The sequence below is a fragment of the Lipotes vexillifer genome, unplaced genomic scaffold (genome assembly GCF_000442215.2).
Source record: "Lipotes vexillifer unplaced genomic scaffold, Lipotes_vexillifer_v1.1 scaffold382, whole genome shotgun sequence".
Lineage (NCBI taxonomy): Eukaryota > Metazoa > Chordata > Mammalia > Artiodactyla > Lipotidae > Lipotes > Lipotes vexillifer.
In genome coordinates, this window is record NW_006780611.1 from 6,163,548 (window position 1) to 6,179,807 (window position 16,260).

The following is a 16,260-nucleotide window of genomic DNA, read 5'->3' on the forward strand; positions in this document are numbered from 1 at the left end:
CAGGAATGCTATGGAAAGGTCATGCCACAACCTGGGCTGGAAAGGGGCGGGGTAGGGTGGGGCTAGCCATGGGGAGGCACACGGTCCTTCCGGGGCTTTAGCCAAGCCCGGTGCTGCCTTTTCCATGAAGCTCCCTGGTGCCCACGTCAGCCTCCACCTCTGCCCTCTTCCAGCCCCTCTGCCTGCTACTTTCTTAAACGTGTCAACTCTATTGGCATAAAATCATTTCGCAGTCTTGCTGTGGCTGCATGACCAACCCAGTGCCTGGCAATGAGGGACTGCTGAGCGTGGGAAGGAACAGGCCGGCTCGCAGACAGCCAAGTGAAGGAGCCATGGCAGGCTGGGGCGGGAGCCCTGCCACTCACAGAGAGCTCCCAGAGCCACAAGTGGAGGCCACTGGCGGGAAGGAGGACGGGAACGGGCCTCCAGGAAGCACCCACAGTAGTGGGTAAGTGGATAAGTGGAAAGGCCCGGATTTTATACTCAACAGCTTTGGAAGGTGGAAGAAAATGCTGAGTTTAATTGGGAAGATTTGATGCTTGAAGGTATTCGGAATTCCAGGCAGAACCAGTGGTGAGAAATTTGTGCTGGGAGCAAGGCATTTGACCTGGCCAGAGTCAGGCGTGATGGACCAGCCAGAGGACCTGTGTCCATCGGGGCGGCATGGGGAGCTCCTGGGCCCATCTTGATTCTGTGGCGTTTTTCCCAAGGCGATGGGACTCCCTCTGCCTGCCCCATCCACAGGCCCGCGGAGGTCATCACAGCCAGCTGGGCCTGTTTCATTTCTGAGGATGTTCTCTAAGAATCCTGTCAGAGCATTTCCCCTTCTTTTCTTAGGGCGTCTTGCTTTGGTTCCAGGGTTTGGTTGGTTGGTTGGCTTTTGTCCCCTTCCCTCTTTCCAGTCCTGCATTCTTATCCCCATCAAAAGAAATTTTTAAAAACTCCAGTGCCTCCCATAAATGTCCAACCAGGATCGTGTTTACAGCTGTGCTGTCAGAGGCCCGAGGGTAGGCGGACAAAAGCGTCCAGTTCCCATGGTGGCTCCGTCACCCACGCGCTGGTGACCGAGGGCAGGCCGCTCACTGCTTGGCGCTCCTGGTTATAACACTGCTGCTGCTGCCCCGGGCTGAGGCCAAATGGGACACTGTAATGAGAGAGCCTGCACAGAGCAGGGGCTCCAGGAACGGGGGTTCCCTTCCATCTCCTGCAGCCTCCTCTCCTGCCCATGCTAGAGACATTAAAGGAGGAGCTGGTCTTGCCATAGACCAAGGGCAATGAAGCGTCATTCAGCAGGGCATCCCACTGTCTTCAAACCCCTGCCCCCTCCACCCGCTCCTGAAGCACTGCCCAGGCAGAACGGCTTTTCTTCAGCTGAAGACGTTGGTCCTCATACTGGTGAAAGCACCCACAAGGCAGCAAGACACTTGGGGCTGTGCTGACTTACCAGGAGTCCCACATGGCTCCGTTCGTTCGTTGAGCACCAAAGCTCACGGGCTGGCCGTGTTTGAGGGCATCTGTTCCCGCTCCATCCTGAGCCCGCCACAAGCTGCCCACAGGCGGGGCTGTGCCCGCCGCCACGATGGGGCTTACCGCTGGGCGAGGCAGAGGCAGGCAGGCACATGAGCACAGCTCTTCCACCAGCTCTCACTCTACGCCCCGAGGACCCACCAGCCGGCACTCACTCCCGTCCGTCATCTAGAGCTGCGTCACTGGGCAGCCTCTCCAGGGCCACGCAGCCCATCCCTGATGGGACAGGCCTGCAGCCAGGGCCTCGGGGCCAGAGCTGCCTCTCCCAACCAGTTCTCAGTCAGTCACTCGGTCCGCAAACATGGATCATGTGCCCCGTGCACTGTTTAAAACCCTGAGGTACAGCCACACTCAAGATGTCCCTGTTCTCAAAGACTCTGTATTCTCCGGGGAGACAGAGAAACAAGCACAAGGCAGACACCAGTGCGTGGATGCACCCGGTGACTACCAGGTGCTTTGGCTGAAGCAACTGTGGGTTGCGCTGCCATTTGCTGAGATGGAGAAGGCTGAGGGTGGGACCGGGCTGTGCTTTGTTCTGCTCTGTTTTCTGTTGTGGGAAGTGGAGTTAGGAGTTCCCCACGGGCCGTGTTCGGTTTGTCCTGCCTGTTGGACAACCAAGTACAGGCGCTGATCTCTGAGTCTGGAGGGTGGTGGAGTAGACAGGCCTAGAGGTTTGGGCAGTGTTGGCACGTTAAGTGGCTGGAAAAGCCATGGGACAGGGTGACATCTTCCAGGAACGGAGCCCAAGAGGAGCCCAGGCCTTATGGATGTGGCCCCCATAGGTGCACTGACCTCCTGGGGCCTGGTGCCACCCAAGGCTCCTTTAAAGGAGGGATTGTCCATGAAATCGGAAAAAGTGATCCCACGAGGGTCTAGTATAGAGAATTATATATCTTATTTAGAACTCTTACAACGCAACAGTAAAAAGGCAAACAACCCAGTTTAAAAGTGGGCAGAAGATTTGAATAGTCATCTCTCCGCTGTTAAGCAGCTGATAGGCCTGTTCCCCCAAGAAGGGCGACTCAGGCGGTGAGCAGGCCAGAACCTACATCAGGAGGGAGAAACGCCAGGAGCTGAGGCTGCTCTGCTGGGAGGCCAGAAGGCCGAGGCAAGACTGACCTGCTGTATAAATAAATAAATTCAATTCAATTCAAAAAGAAAAAAAAAAGAAGACTGAGCGCTCCCTTCGGATGCGCTTTGTTGTCGGTTTTCCAACTTGGGGAGGACTTTGCCACCCCCCAGAGGGTGTTCCCGCCTGTGACCCCTGGAGCACTTGCGCTGGCTTTGTTCAACAGTTGTTAACACGTATCGGTGGTCTGTGTGCACCAGACACTGTGCTAAGTGCTTTACCTCCGTTATTTTCTTAATTCCCAAAGCAACTCCAGTTACTATTATCCCTGTTTTATAGAGAAGGAAACCAGGGCCCAGAATGGTTAAGCACCGTGCCGAAGGTCACACAGCAAGTTACTTACTGAATCTTGTACCCCAGCTGGTGTGACCTGGGGGCCAAGAGCCAGGACCCGTAGGTAGTGGTCACAGGGGGACACCATGTAGGCTATTATAAGGTGGAGGCAGCAAACTCCTGGTCCTTAGATGTTCATTGCTGCTCAGCCATCACTGGGAGACCACAGGCAGCAGCTGGGATTGAAGGTGAGGCCCAGATGAGGGATGCAGTGACCAGACCCCGAAGGCCAGCACAGCAGCCTCAACAGAGCTCTGGCCCGCCCTGGGCTGGCTCCTTGGGTCTGGGTGTGAGCAATGGGCTTGCTGGTCTGGAAAGCTGACCTCACCAGTCATGTGCCTCATCTTCCAGCGCTGAGCTTGGACTCAGGCCCAGCCCAAGGGGCTCGGCGTCAGAGCAGGGCTACAACGGGAGACCCTGTGTCTCCCACACACAGCCGACCTGCTGGGGAGCCAGGAGCCCCAGCGAAGGCCCCAGCTGATGCCCGGACCAAGAGGTAGGCGGGTCCCAGGAGACTCAAGTCACACCTCCTGCCTGCCGTGCCAGCACCTCTGACAGCTCGGGGAGCGTCCTGGATCTGGCAGAACCCAGGCCCCAAAGCTCTAAGACCCATGTGTATTTTACCCGAAATCTAATCCATCTGGTTCTCATTTATTTACACTTAACCCATCAAATGCAATTTTGCAAGAGCCGCTCGATAGCCAAGAGGACTTTCTGCCTAAGCCTCCCTTCTGAAAGGAGCCTCAGAAGGGGGAGGGCTGGGGCCTCAGCCCTCAGGGACCGGGAGGGCGTTCTCAGGGTTGGAGGTTGAGTTTGGTTTCTGAGATGGGCCAGGGCCTCTGCCTCTGTTCCCGGACCCGTGCTGGGAGCTGGGGTTCTGGGGCCGGGCACAGGGCCTGACACACAGTAGGCTCTTGGCAGCCAGGAGAACATGGGTGGGGTTCAGGCAAAACATAGAGTCTCTGTTTCAAATTGTGAGGCGTTCATGGGAAGCACAAAGCAACCAAAGCTGTATCCAGAAGTAATTTTTAGTTATTATAAATAGCTGCAAACCTGGATTCTGGGTCCAAAATAGGACAGACAGCTATTAATAAAAACAAACACCGGCACCTTGGGCCAAGAAGCAGACCTCCTGGGCAAACCACAGGCCTGCCTGCAGAGGCCTTTCAGAAGCAGGCTGACCCGCAGCCCGTTGGTGCCAGCTCTGGAATGCCTTCTTGCTGGAAAACAGCCGCGTCCGTCCCACACACGGGCCCATCCCAGATAGGACCCTTCAGCAGCTGGCGGGAGTGGGGGCGGCCTTCTCCCTGTGAGTGGTGGGCACACTGAACAGAAGTGGGCAGAAACCACAGCTGAGGTCTGTCTCTCCCGACCCCAGTGCCCGGACCTGTGCTCGTGCAGGGCAGAGTGAGGCGGGGGCACCTGACCCCAGACCCCTTGTTTGGACTTGATTTCTGGTGCCGGGTGCTGTGTCTCGTTCTGACTAGAGTCGTCACAGTGGGCCCTGGGATTGCAAGGGAGAGACGAGAGGCTGGGCGATCCAGGAGCATGTGGACGCCTGTAGGGAGAGGCTGAGGCCCAAGGCAAGGTTGTGCCCTGGGAGTAGAGGCAGGACAGACGGGCAAGGTGGATAGGGAGAGTCACCAGGCTTGGTGACTGCTAGGGTGTGGGGTAAACCCCCGGAGGGAGGGGGCTTCTCGGGCCAGGGTGGCTGGGAGGGGGGTGGGCAGAGCCAGAGCGAGGCCCCTCTTTGGCCCTCCTGGGTGCCCTTGTCCCCCTCCCTCCCACCTTCTGTGTCCTCACTGTGCACCTCCCAGGAGCCCAGGCCATATATCTTCACCCCAGACCCCACGGGACAATCTGTTTCAGAGGGTGTCCCCAGCGCCACCAGCTGGGGCCCCCAAGGCAGCGACTGGCTGCCGTTCAGCTTCCTCCCCCTGCCAGCACCCTGGCCTGCCACCGACACCCCGACCCAGAAGGGCGGGGGCTCCAGCAGTCCCGGACGCAGCTGAAGACAGGTCTGTGGGAGACGTGGGAGGGAGAACGTTCTCCCGGGGAGGCTGCAGGCCGGGACCTTCCCAGAGGGTGACCTGGCTGGACCAGGCAGCCCACGATGAGCTCTGTGCCAGACCCTCACAGCGCTGGAGCCTTTGGGGTCCTTTCTCCACACTCTGTCCTTCAGCTCTTCTGCTGCCCGTTAAAAGGATTTCCCGAGAGGAGCCTCCTAGAGTCTGCCCCAGAACCCACGGGGCCTCCTCTCTGCTTTGTAGCCAAGTCCCCGTGCCGAGGAGCTCCCTGCCTTTTGGGAACGTTCAGCTGTGGTCATAAATAATGACGAAGGACCACGAGCTGCCAGCAGGATTCAGAGGTGGAGCGCTCCCCCGTCCCATCCCACCCAGAGCTCGCTCAGGGAGCGTGGATCATGGATCGGAAACAGGCTCAGCCTCCACCCGAGGCCTTGGTGGTTGGTGACACTCTGGCTTGTTGTCTTCCCCAGGGACTGTCCCCTCTGCCAGCAGGACTGGTGGGAGTGGGCCAGGAGGACCCAGACAGGGCTGGCTTTGCGAGAGCCCTGGGGGAATCTTCTTGAGGAGGGATGTGCAGGCCACAAAGCTTCCAGAACCCCTCTCCTGCCCAAGTAGCTGCGGGCCCTTCCCCACCTGTGCCCCGCTCTGCACCTTCCACGAGACTTTGCTTCCGCAACTCTCACTTCTTGTTCTCCAGCCTCAGCTCCCATCACTTCCTCCACAAGCCTCTGCCTCCACGCTTGGGTCCCACACGCCGCCGCCGGCTCATCGAGCAGGGGCTTAACCAGTGGTATTCACTTCGGGGAGTGGAGCACATAGCAGGTACTCAGTGTCTGCGGAGGGAATGAGCAAAAGTGCTTCCAGTGGATTTCAAAGGCAAGAAGAACTTCTGTCTGGACCAGGAGGGAGAGGGCATCCCAGGGAGAGGTGCACATGTGTGCGTGAAGGCATGTGTGATTGACGGGGCGTTTTCAGAGAACAGCGGGTGTCGGTGGGGCGGGCGGAGAGGTGGGCAGGCTGTGGAGAGCCGTGGATGAGCCCCTCGGCCTGCCCAGAAGGAACCGCAACAGCGCCCTGCTCCAGGGGACTGGCCTTGTATGATAGAGCTCCCTGTCACTGGTATGTGCAGCACACGTGTGCCCTTCAGTCTATCCTGCTCAATCCTGAGCACCCACTCAGCCCGACCCTCTGCTGGGTGCAGGGCTGTGCAGGAGACTCTGGGCTGACACCAGCCCAGAGCAGGGACAGGATGGCCCAGCCCGAGGTCCGGGGCAGAGGAAGAAGTTTGTGAACAAAGGTCTGCTTGGTCTGGGAGCCAGGGGTCAGCAAATTCTGTCCGTCACCAGGAAGACTGGGGAGGAGGGAGCTCTTGCCCTGGGTTTTAGAGGCGTGAGCACGTGGGCCGGGGGACGACCGTAAGAACAGATGCCCAGGGAACTTACACTTGCCTCTACGATTGGGCTCGAAGCATCCTCACTCAGAGCAGCCAAGTCATGGCAGAGTAGAGTAAGGGCTTTGGATGCAGTCTCCCTGGGCTTCCTATCCCCCTCCACCGGTTCTGGAGCACTGGGCAAGTCTCTTCCCCTCTCAGCTTCTCATGTGAGAATCGGCTTGATAAGAATAATGCCCCCTGTGTGGAGCTGTTGTGCAGATGTATTAAGACAGTGCCTGAGCTCCCCAGCCGGGCCCTGGCCAGCAGTGAGGGCTATTATTTATGATAACGAGGCTGCCAGCCCCACCAGTCAACGTGAATATTCATGTAGGAGGTGGGGGGGCTCCCACATAGGGGCGGGCCCAGCAGTGCGTGGAGCAGTCAGTTTCCCAGGAGAGAAGGAAGAGGACCGCGTGTATCCCAAGCACTCCAGGAGGGCTTCCTGGGGGACACAGTCTGGGTCCTTCCTGTGGACGAGACCTGGGCACCCTCCACGGACCGGAGGCCGGGGGCGGAACTCAGGTTGCTCGACTCCCAGGTGTAGGCTGTCTCCTTGCCACGGGGCACCTCGTATAACAGAATGTGCCAAGTCCGTGGGGACCAAGGAGCAGTGTGCGCCGGGCTTGCCCCAGTCAGGAGGGCCAAGGAGCTAATTGTTTCCCACAGTGCCTGCCAGGCCTGCTCCGGGCCTCCAGGGGAACCCAGTCTGTCCTAGGCAGGCAGGCAGGCATCTCAAGGACCCAACAGCTTCCGTTGGTACCATGCAGACCTCACCGTGGGTCCCATTTGGAGGGCTGGGGACACAGGGGTGTGAGGGGTATGAGGCCAGTCCTCAGCCAGTCTCTAGAGAAGTTGGTGATGACTGCAGGCTACCCAAAGGAATTCTGAGACTGTGATCTCCTGCCCAACTTGGGGGAGGCCTGTGTTTGGGCCACAGTGGAAAAAGGGTGCAGAGTGGGCAGCCCCCTCTTCCCTCCTACTTAATCTTAGGGCTTTATCATTTGGGAGCGAGGGGGCGGGGGTGTGGGGGGAGGATGTTTACATGGCTCCGCATTTGTTTCAAATTATTCGTCAGCGTTGGAGTCATTGTTCCCCGCTAGTGTAAACAGTGGCAAAGCCCAGCCACCCTGCCAGCTCACTGAGGCTTTGTAGGTGTGTGAAGTCAGTGCCCTTTGGTTCCTAGCTTCCAGTGAGGTGACAGGGTGGGCCAGGCCAGATGAGGGGAACCGGGGAGTGAACCTTTGCGAGGGCTGGGGAAGCCGAGGTACAGAGCAAAGAATCCGAGAGCCGTGGGAAGAACCTCAAAGAGCGTGACTCAGTCTGCACTGAGTCCCAGGAGCGGCTCCCCGTGTTCAAATCTTATCCTTATGTGTGTGCCGGCACGTGGGCATCGGAGCCTCTGGCGGGTGTTATTGGGACAGAAATGGGGCTGAGCCGGTGTGCTGGGATTCTCCTTGGTTACTCATGCAGGCTGGCTCCAGCTTCGTGTTTGCAGATACTTTCAAGGTGACACCCAGCTTGAGTTCGTTTCAAGAGTAGCCAGTTCATCACCTTAGTCTGAATGCACTTGCTGGTGTGGCCAGCTTATCAGGGGCTCCAAAGGCGCATGCTCCGGAGCTGGACAGCAGGTTTGAGTCCTGCCTTTGCTCCAAGCAGCTCTGTGGCTTCACCCAGGTTACTTCAGCTCTCAGTGCCTCAGTGTCTTCATCTGTAAAATGGGGTCGGTAACACAACCTATCACTCAGTGTTGCTGCAAGGATTGAGCGTGTGGGTGGAGTGAGGCCCTGTGCCTGACACACGACGAGCACTCCAGGAAGGTTAGCTTTATGTTATTAATAGGATGAACAGGATGCAGTGCCTGGCTCAGAGCTGTTCATGGTCTAGTGCAGGCAGGGGCAGACCCCCCAGAGGCAGACACCGCTGGGGTGTGGAGGGGAGGTGCGCCCAGCAAAGATGACCCTGGCACTGGGCCTTTAGGGAACCATCAGTAAGGCTCGTTGAGTGTAGAAAGGTCTTCCGAAAACTCCCTCTCTATCCTTCCCAGCTTCCCCCGGAACACCCTGTCAGTCTCCTCTCAGCAAGAGCCACCTTTACCGTTTTAGCTCTTACTTGTTGGTGGCTTTTATAGTTCAGAGCTCTCCCTCCGTCCTGGCTGCCACAGGGCTGACATTTGAGCTTGCGGGAGGATGATGACCTGCCTCGCCGTCAGCCTCAGAGGCAGCAGTGCGGTCTCGTGGGTGGGGAAGCGGGTCTGTTGTCCCTGAGCCAAAGAAGGATCCAGCTGACGTAGCGCCAGCGCTGAGTCCTCCCCGGCTTCAGTGCAGGTCAGTCCGCCTGAGTCTGTACCTTTTCACATCCTTCTGGTGCCAGTACTAAAAGATGGCCGTGTTAAAAAGAACTGTTTAGGGGGCTTCCCTGGTGGCGCAGTGGTTGGGAGTCCGCCTGCCGATGCAGGGGAACACGGGTTCGTGCCCCGGTCCGGGAAGATCCCACATGCCACGGAGCGGCTGGGCCCATGAGCCATGGCCGCTGAGCCTGCGCGTCCGGAGCCTGTGCCCCGCGACGGGAGAGGCCGCAGCAGTGAGAGGCCCGCGTACCGCCAAAAACAAAAAAAAAAGAACTGTTTAAAAAGTTCAGTGCCAAAGCTAGTGAGTGTGTGTGTGTGTGTGTGTGTGTGTGTGTGTGTGCACGCCCGTGTGCTGGGGGTCGTGGGATTGGCTCAAAGCAGCCAGTAGCTCACGTTGCCTTTGTGGTTTCATATATTTGCCTATTAAAATGACAATACAGACATGGCACATTAAGGTTTAAGAAGCCGTTCTTTCATTAAACAAGCTGACAGTGTAGGGGGTTATGACTTGGGTAATTGAAACATGCTGTTCTGTTCAAGACCAGAACTTCATAAAGACTCCTTTCAGCCAATAGCACCCTTTGTGCCAGCAGCCTCTGGTCAAAAATGAGTGTCGGCCCTGAGGTCTGTCTCTCCCGGAGGGTGGGAAAGACCGCTCCGCAGCTTTCCGTAGCAGTCTTGGCAGCCAGAGGTCAGAGCCTTTTAAAAACCTCCCCTTCTCGGGGCTTTTGAAATCAATTTTCGAGGCAGAAAGCAGGCTGCCCTGGCCTCCAGCCTCTCCCTTGCTGCAAGGTCTGTACTGCTGGTTGCAAATCTGAGGTGTGACTGAAGAAAGGGGACGGTGGGATTTGGTTCGAGAGGCTCTTCGAGTCGGGGGTAGATGGTGCTAGTTGCAGGTCTTCCTGGAGAGGGAGGGTTAGGTGACATCAGTGAGAGCCCAGGTTTGGGAGGCAGACCACCAGGCTTGAATCCTGCCTCTGTGGGACCTTGGATAAGTAACTTGGCCTCTCTGTGCCTCAGTTTACTCATCTGTAAAATAGACCCAGACCTAGATCTGATGTATAGGGTTTCTGTGAAAATTAAAGGTGTTAATGCAGGTAAGACGCTTAGAGTAGCACTGGCCACAGGAAAGCCAGGGCCAGCTAGCATTCCAGCCGTTGTGTCTACCTCTGTGGAGTAACTCCATGAGGTACCATTGGAGGGTACCACCGAGCGGTACCTCTGTGGTATCGCTCTGCAGCCAGGGCAACTGATGGCATCCGTGTCCTTCCAGGTGACCACGCCTCACTTGTAGCTCCAGGTGTGATCTCTCTTGTCCCCTTCTCTTCCTTTTCTCACAGATGTGGACGAGTGTCAGGACAATAACGGTGGCTGCCAGCAGATCTGTGTTAATGCCATGGGCAGCTACGAGTGTCAGTGCCACAGCGGCTTTTTCCTCAGCGACAACCAGCACACCTGCATCCACCGCTCCAATGGTGAGTACTGGCTCATGCTGCCCAGTCACGCCCCCACCCCTGTGGAAACAGGTGGCCTCTGGGAGCCCCCTCTCCGCATCTTGGTTCTGGGGGCCTCAGGGTCAAGGCAGGGAACTCTGGTGCTGGCCTGAATGGCTGTTTTGTGCTTCTGGTGTCAGTTCTGCAGGGACACCTCCCAGCTCCCGCCCTCTGCCCCTACAGCAGGGCTGTTGGTGTTTCTGGTGTTCTTATGTGGGGACGCGATGGGGCCGCAGATGGGCAGATGTGTCTGGAGAAGCTATTTTCCGTTCTGGGCTGGGGGCTGTATGTGGCTAGGAAGAGTGGGGCCCCATTCCCGACGGTCCCCTTTCCCTGAGGGGGGCTCGAGGTCTGACCGGGCCGAGGGCTCGTTTCTCAGTCTCTTGCTTGTTCACTGGGTCACCAGCCAGCAGAGGGTCTTTGGGGTCAGGAGCCGGCTGCTCTCTGTAGGCCGGGTGGGATGGCAGGCCAGCTCGGGGCAGTGCAGAGGGTCAGAGGAGGAAGACTCCAGCCAACTGGAGTGCCTGGGGAGCCTGGGGACAGCCCCAGGCTGGGACAGAGCCTGGCCTCCAGCTGAGCCCAGCAAGTGAAGGCCCTTGGTGTCAGGGCAGTGGTGGTCAGTTTGGGCCCAAAGCAGCAGGGCTGTGAAATGGGACAGCTGGCCAGAAGCCAGGACCCACATGGCTTCCAGGCAGAGGGAGCAGCATTCTGGAAGGCATGGAGGCACATCTTGGTTAAGATAATGGCAAGGCCCAGAATCTCCAGGCGGGCTGTGTGCTGCAGCCAGAGCGGCTGTGCCCTCCTGTGGCCTGGCTGTGCTGTGCCTTCAAGAGAGTAGATGCGGAAGGAGGACCAGGCAGCCCCATGGTTCCAGCCTCAGCCCCTCGCCGATCGCTGGCCCTAGACAAGGAGGAGGTGCTGGAGGGGCCCTGTAGGGCCTCATCTCTGGTCTGTGGCATGGTTCACACTGAGAGGCAGGGAGTAAAAAGGGCGGGCGTTGGGCTCCGGGTCCGACAGGGTGTGAATCCAGCTTCGCCACTCCCTAGCTGGGAGCCCTTCCTCAGGCGGCTCTGCAGCTCCGAACCTCAACTTCCTCATCTGCAAAATGGGGCCGTGGTGTTGACCCGGCAGGGTCTTTGGAGGATAGGACCAGATCCTGGGAGTAAAGTGCTGGCGTGCGCTAAAGCTAACAGAGGCTGTGAGGTGAGACTTGGGGGCCCTGGGCATGATCTTTATTTGAAAACCGTTCCTGAAATAGAAAAGCAAAAAACATTTAAGAAGTACAAAACCCAGGGTAATTAAGCAGAACTACTCCACTGGACTCCTTAGAGTTCTTAGTGTTTGTTTAGGCGGTTTCCTCAAAGACAAGACAGCCCGATAATCCCCATCCCTGCCGGGCCCCCAGAAGGACGGAAAGGCCGAGCTCCGAGGTCCCTGGGCACCTGCTCCGGGCGCGTTGTCCAGACGTCCACGGCACTGCAAAAGAAGATGCCCAGAGCGAGGACCCTGGCCCCACACTCAGCTTTATAAAAAGCAGGTTTATGAGGAAGAGAGTGAGTGTTGGGGGTGGGACAGGAGCCCTGCTCTCATCGGGGAGAGGGGTTTACCGGGCGGCGGCTGCTTTGAGCGAGCTGTAAAGTCCCCGAAGCCGGGACGGCCGGAGCCCCCGTCAGCCGGGCTGTGTGTGCCCTGTTCCTTTGAAGAGCAGCTTTCCCGCGAGCAGGGCTCCAGGTGAAGCTGTGCCCCCCGTTGAAAAGAGGGTGAACAGGAAGGGGGAAACAGTATGATGCAAGACAGCGGCCTGTTTGGAACCAGGTCCTGGTTTGGCCTGTGAGCATTGGTTGTACTAAGGACGTTACAAAGCAAACCTCAGCATTGGCCGGCGGTGGGGGGCACAATGATGGGGGGGGGACAGCGACAGTGGCTGCTGTGAGGTCACACGCTAACTCTGAGCTGGGCCCTCACAGCAGCCTGGCGAGGCCGGGGTGTTATGACCCTGCAACAGGTGAGGAAGCTTAAGGCCAGTCAAGTTAGGGGACCTGCGCAAGGTCATACCTTAGGGACATGGCAGTCAGGATTCCAGCCCAGGTCACTAGCTGTGACATGATGAGGCTGGTGAGGAAAGAAACCAGGGGGAGGAACAGACAGAAATAGGCAGGCGCTGAAGGCCTCTTTGCGGAAGCCACATGTGAGCTGAAATGGAACGAGGAGGGAGAGCAACTGTGAGGCCAGGTGGGGTGTGTGTAAAGGCCCCAAGGTGGGAATGGACCAGACTCCCGGGAAACGCACGATGAAGGGCGGGATGGTGGGCACAGTGATCCCAGGATGAGGGGAGCTTGGCAGGGGCCAGACCATGAGGCTGGTGGAATGTGGGCGGGAGTTTGGATTTCGTGCAGGGAGCAGCCATGGGAAGCTGAGAAAGCAGAGGCGGGGAAGTGATGCTGGAGGGGAAGGGCGGGGGACTTCTAGGGAAACCAGATGCTTCAGGGGCTGGGCCTCAAATTAATCGTGCAGTGGAGCCTGGAGTCTATGTGCCTCACCCCACCCAAAGGCCTGGCTGGCCAGATCTGGATTTATAGGTGAAGCCAGGAATCTAGATGTAACCAGAATACAGATTTGGGAGACTAACCCCAATCTACATTAACTGACATATTGGTTAAAGAAGAGTCCCTTTTCTCATTAGGACTTTTGTGTCAGTCTCTTAATTTTTAAATCTGGGCAATGAATCAATCTAAAAAACAGGAGACAACTTCTTGGATACCTGCTGAAGGAGAAGCGGCAGCATTTCCAGGGCGCCCGAAGGCTCTGTGGAAGGTCCCAAGAGGACAGGACAAGTGCGCAGGACGTTGGCCAGCCGCTCGGTAGTGCCTGTGGGTGGGGACGGGCCTGGGTGACTGGACATGCTGCTCCCTCCTGAGCCTCTGTTGGTTGTCAGGACAGTTGCACATCGTGATTGTCCTTCAGTGACGATTGTTAGAGCTCAAAAGAGCATGTTCAAGGTGCTGAGACCCAGCTTGTTTTGTACCTAAGTGGCCTCTGTTCCCCAGATCAGATTCCTCATGTCACCTGACTCTTCCTAATGCCTGTCAGCCCCTTGGAGCCTCCCCTGAGCTGGGTTTGATGAGAGGGGACCAGACACGTGAGCAGGGTCTGCTCCAGGCTCCCGGCCGAGAAACAAGGCCACGGGGCTCAGCCCTTCGGAGCGGCCCCACCTCCCAGGCGATGGCACAAACCCTGGCCGGAGGCGTGTGGATCTGGCCAGGCTGGGGTTGCGGGTTTTAGGTTCTCAGCCATTCTCACCTCCGCTGGTCACGTGGCCTCTGCAGTTACTCCTGCCTCTCTGGGTCCCCTTGTCTATAAATTGGGACCAGCAGTCCCTCTTAGGCAAGCAAGGGCTCTGTTAGGGGAAATACTTTGAAGGGGTCAAGTGCAGTGCCCGCCCTAGGAGTGGCAACTCACAGAGACAGCTTCTTTAGGCCTTTAGAACTCATGCTTGATTTGGGGACGCAGGCTGTTCCTCTCTCCCAGCTCTGGGTGGGAGGGGACCCACAGCTGTCGAGAGCTGTGGCCTGTGTGTCTCTGCTCAGCACTTCTTTGAGCTGGTTCTGGCTCCATCACAGCCCACACTCACTTACCGCTCAGCCTCTGGTCCAGCAAAAGCCGTTAAGTCCCTCCTCCACCCCACAGCCTGGGGGAAGCCAGGCCAGGCCACTCCCAGCCTCCGCCTCCCCATTGCAGTCATGCTTGCAGGGGGCCTCCCTGGTCCCAGAGTAGACGGGCCACCAAGCAGCTATAGCACATTCGAGCTCCCTCCCTCTCCCGTGCCTGCTCTTTTTTTAAAAAGGCTTATGTCGTATCTGTGCTCCAAGAAGGTGTTGACTCCTGGATGAACTTTTCCCTTTCCTTCCAGTGGCGAGTCTTTTCTTTGAGCAAAACTGATTTAGGGAGAAGGAGGAGCTCCCACAGCCCTGACAGCTGTGCGATGGCAGGTCACTCACTATTCCATCCATTCACGTGCCAGGTGCTGGCTGGTCCCCAGGATCCCCGTGTGGGCAAAAGCAGGCATGATCCCTGTGAAGCTTTGCATCCAGAAAGGGGATGAAATGCCAAATAAGGATCCTAGGAGTTACCTTATAATAGTGAGCTGAGAAAACCACTCTGGAGGGAGGGACCTAGGGACTCCAGTGTGGTCGTCTGAACAGCAGAGACAGTAATGAGAATGGTCTCCTGGCCGGCCTGGTGGAGGATTGCTCTCTCACTGGCACTGATCCTGGGCCACCGCTGTTGCCGATGGTAGTGGGTTTGAGGCACGTGTGCCCTCTCCCCGACGCAGGAAGCTGTCCTGCACGGCCGGGCTCTGAAGCCTCACCAGGTGCCCGCAGTGGTCCAATCTGTGGTGGTGGTGGAAGGCCCCAGAGTGAGAGGAAGTGTCACATCGTCCCCACAGCTGTAGGAAGCAGGACGGGCTGGCAAGGGCACTTAAGGGGCTGTACCTGTCAAAGTTCATCCCCAAGGGCCCTTTGGCACAGAGGGGACCTGTCATCTCTGTGTTATGCCATGACTAGGAGCACAGGTTCCAGGGCCCCACAGCCTAGGCTGGAATCCCAGCTCCAGCACCTGTCATCTGTGTGACCTTGAGCAAGTCACTTAACCTCTCTGTGCCTGGTCTGTGAAATGGGGATAGTCAAAGTCCCTACTTCACGGAGTTAAAAAGATACTGAAAAGAAAGTCTCAATAAATGTGGGCTCTTATTATCGTTATTCATCACAGATGAGGAAACAGGCCCCGAGAGGGCAGGGCCTCACCCCCTCTGGGCCAGTTTCCCGAGCCAGCAGCGGAGTCAGGGCCTGGGTGCACACTGAGCAAGGCTCTGCTGCTGCGTGCTGGCTGCTGGCTGAAGCCTGAGCGTCAGCCGAGGGTGAAGAGGCCATCAGGAGTCAGGCCTCATCCTCAAGGAACTCCCTTCCGACGGGCGAGCCGGTGGCCCTCGCACCTGGGTTTGTCTGTGCTCAGGGCAGGACATGCCCATCAAGACAGCCGTTCATCCAGCACTAGCTCGCTCGCTGCTTGACCCGCCTAGGGCTGCAGAGGTCAGACCAGCCCCTGCCCTCCAGGAGCGTCCAGCCCCGTCCTCCCTGTGGAGGTTTGAGCAGCACGCCAGGCCCCTGCTAGGCACGGGCAGTCGGGAACCCAGGCATAAAGAGGACATCGGGCCTCTGTCTGCCCCTGCTGCTCCCCGGGCCCGGGGAGCCCCACCCCACCCTGTCTGCTGACTGGTGCCCCACTCAGCCCTGGTGAGAGCGCCCAGTCACTGCACAGCCTGTCCTGAGCCGGCCCAGGAGTCACTGTCAGGCTGTGCCTCGTCTGTGCTCAGACGGCTGCCTGTCTCCCACCCCACACCGTTGCTGGCCACCGAAGGCAGTTTTTTACCTGCTGCCTGCGTCCCTGCAGCCTGGGAGCTCCCTGTGGGCGCTGACCGTGTTCCCCACCCCTCTATGTCCTGCGCTGACATGGGGCCCGTGGCAAAGGCCTGAGGGTAGAAGGAGAGTGCCGCTCAGTTCTTGGCGGCTCCCTGGGCGCGGACGCTCCACATCCTCGGGTTGTGCGGGTATGTTCCTGGTCAGCACGTGCTAGTGGACGCTGTGGTCTGCCCAGGCTCTGGACCAAGTGGTAGGGGCCCAGAGGCTCTGAGAGGCCATTGCACAGTTGACGGCACGCCGAAGCCCTGCCGTGCTGCCTCCTTTCCCACGTTGGAGGCACTGGAACTGGCCACGGGGCAGCTGAGCATCCGTGGCCCTGCAAGGCTGAGGCCCGTGCAGAGCGGATGCCAGGCTGGCATTCTCTCAGCAGGCACGTCACGGGTTTACCTGCGTGCGTTTCATGTTCTGTTTAATATCCTTCTGAGCCTGTTTAAATGCACATATGAATATGGGTAGGAAACCGCACTGCCCGCCCACCACCGGCATTCCTGG

At 58.1% G+C, this 16,260-nt stretch overlaps 1 protein-coding gene across 1 annotated transcript in view; it reads left to right on the forward strand.

The window, feature by feature from the left end:
* The window catches only part of SCUBE1 (signal peptide, CUB domain and EGF like domain containing 1), a 137,222-nt gene that overhangs the window by 37,532 nt on the left and 83,430 nt on the right, over window positions 1-16,260 (forward strand). Inside the window, exon 4 of the mRNA XM_007453933.1 lies at window positions 10,136-10,270. Within this exon, the coding sequence (XP_007453995.1) occupies window positions 10,136-10,270 (135 nt within the window). The remainder of the gene's footprint in view (window positions 1-10,135; window positions 10,271-16,260) is intronic.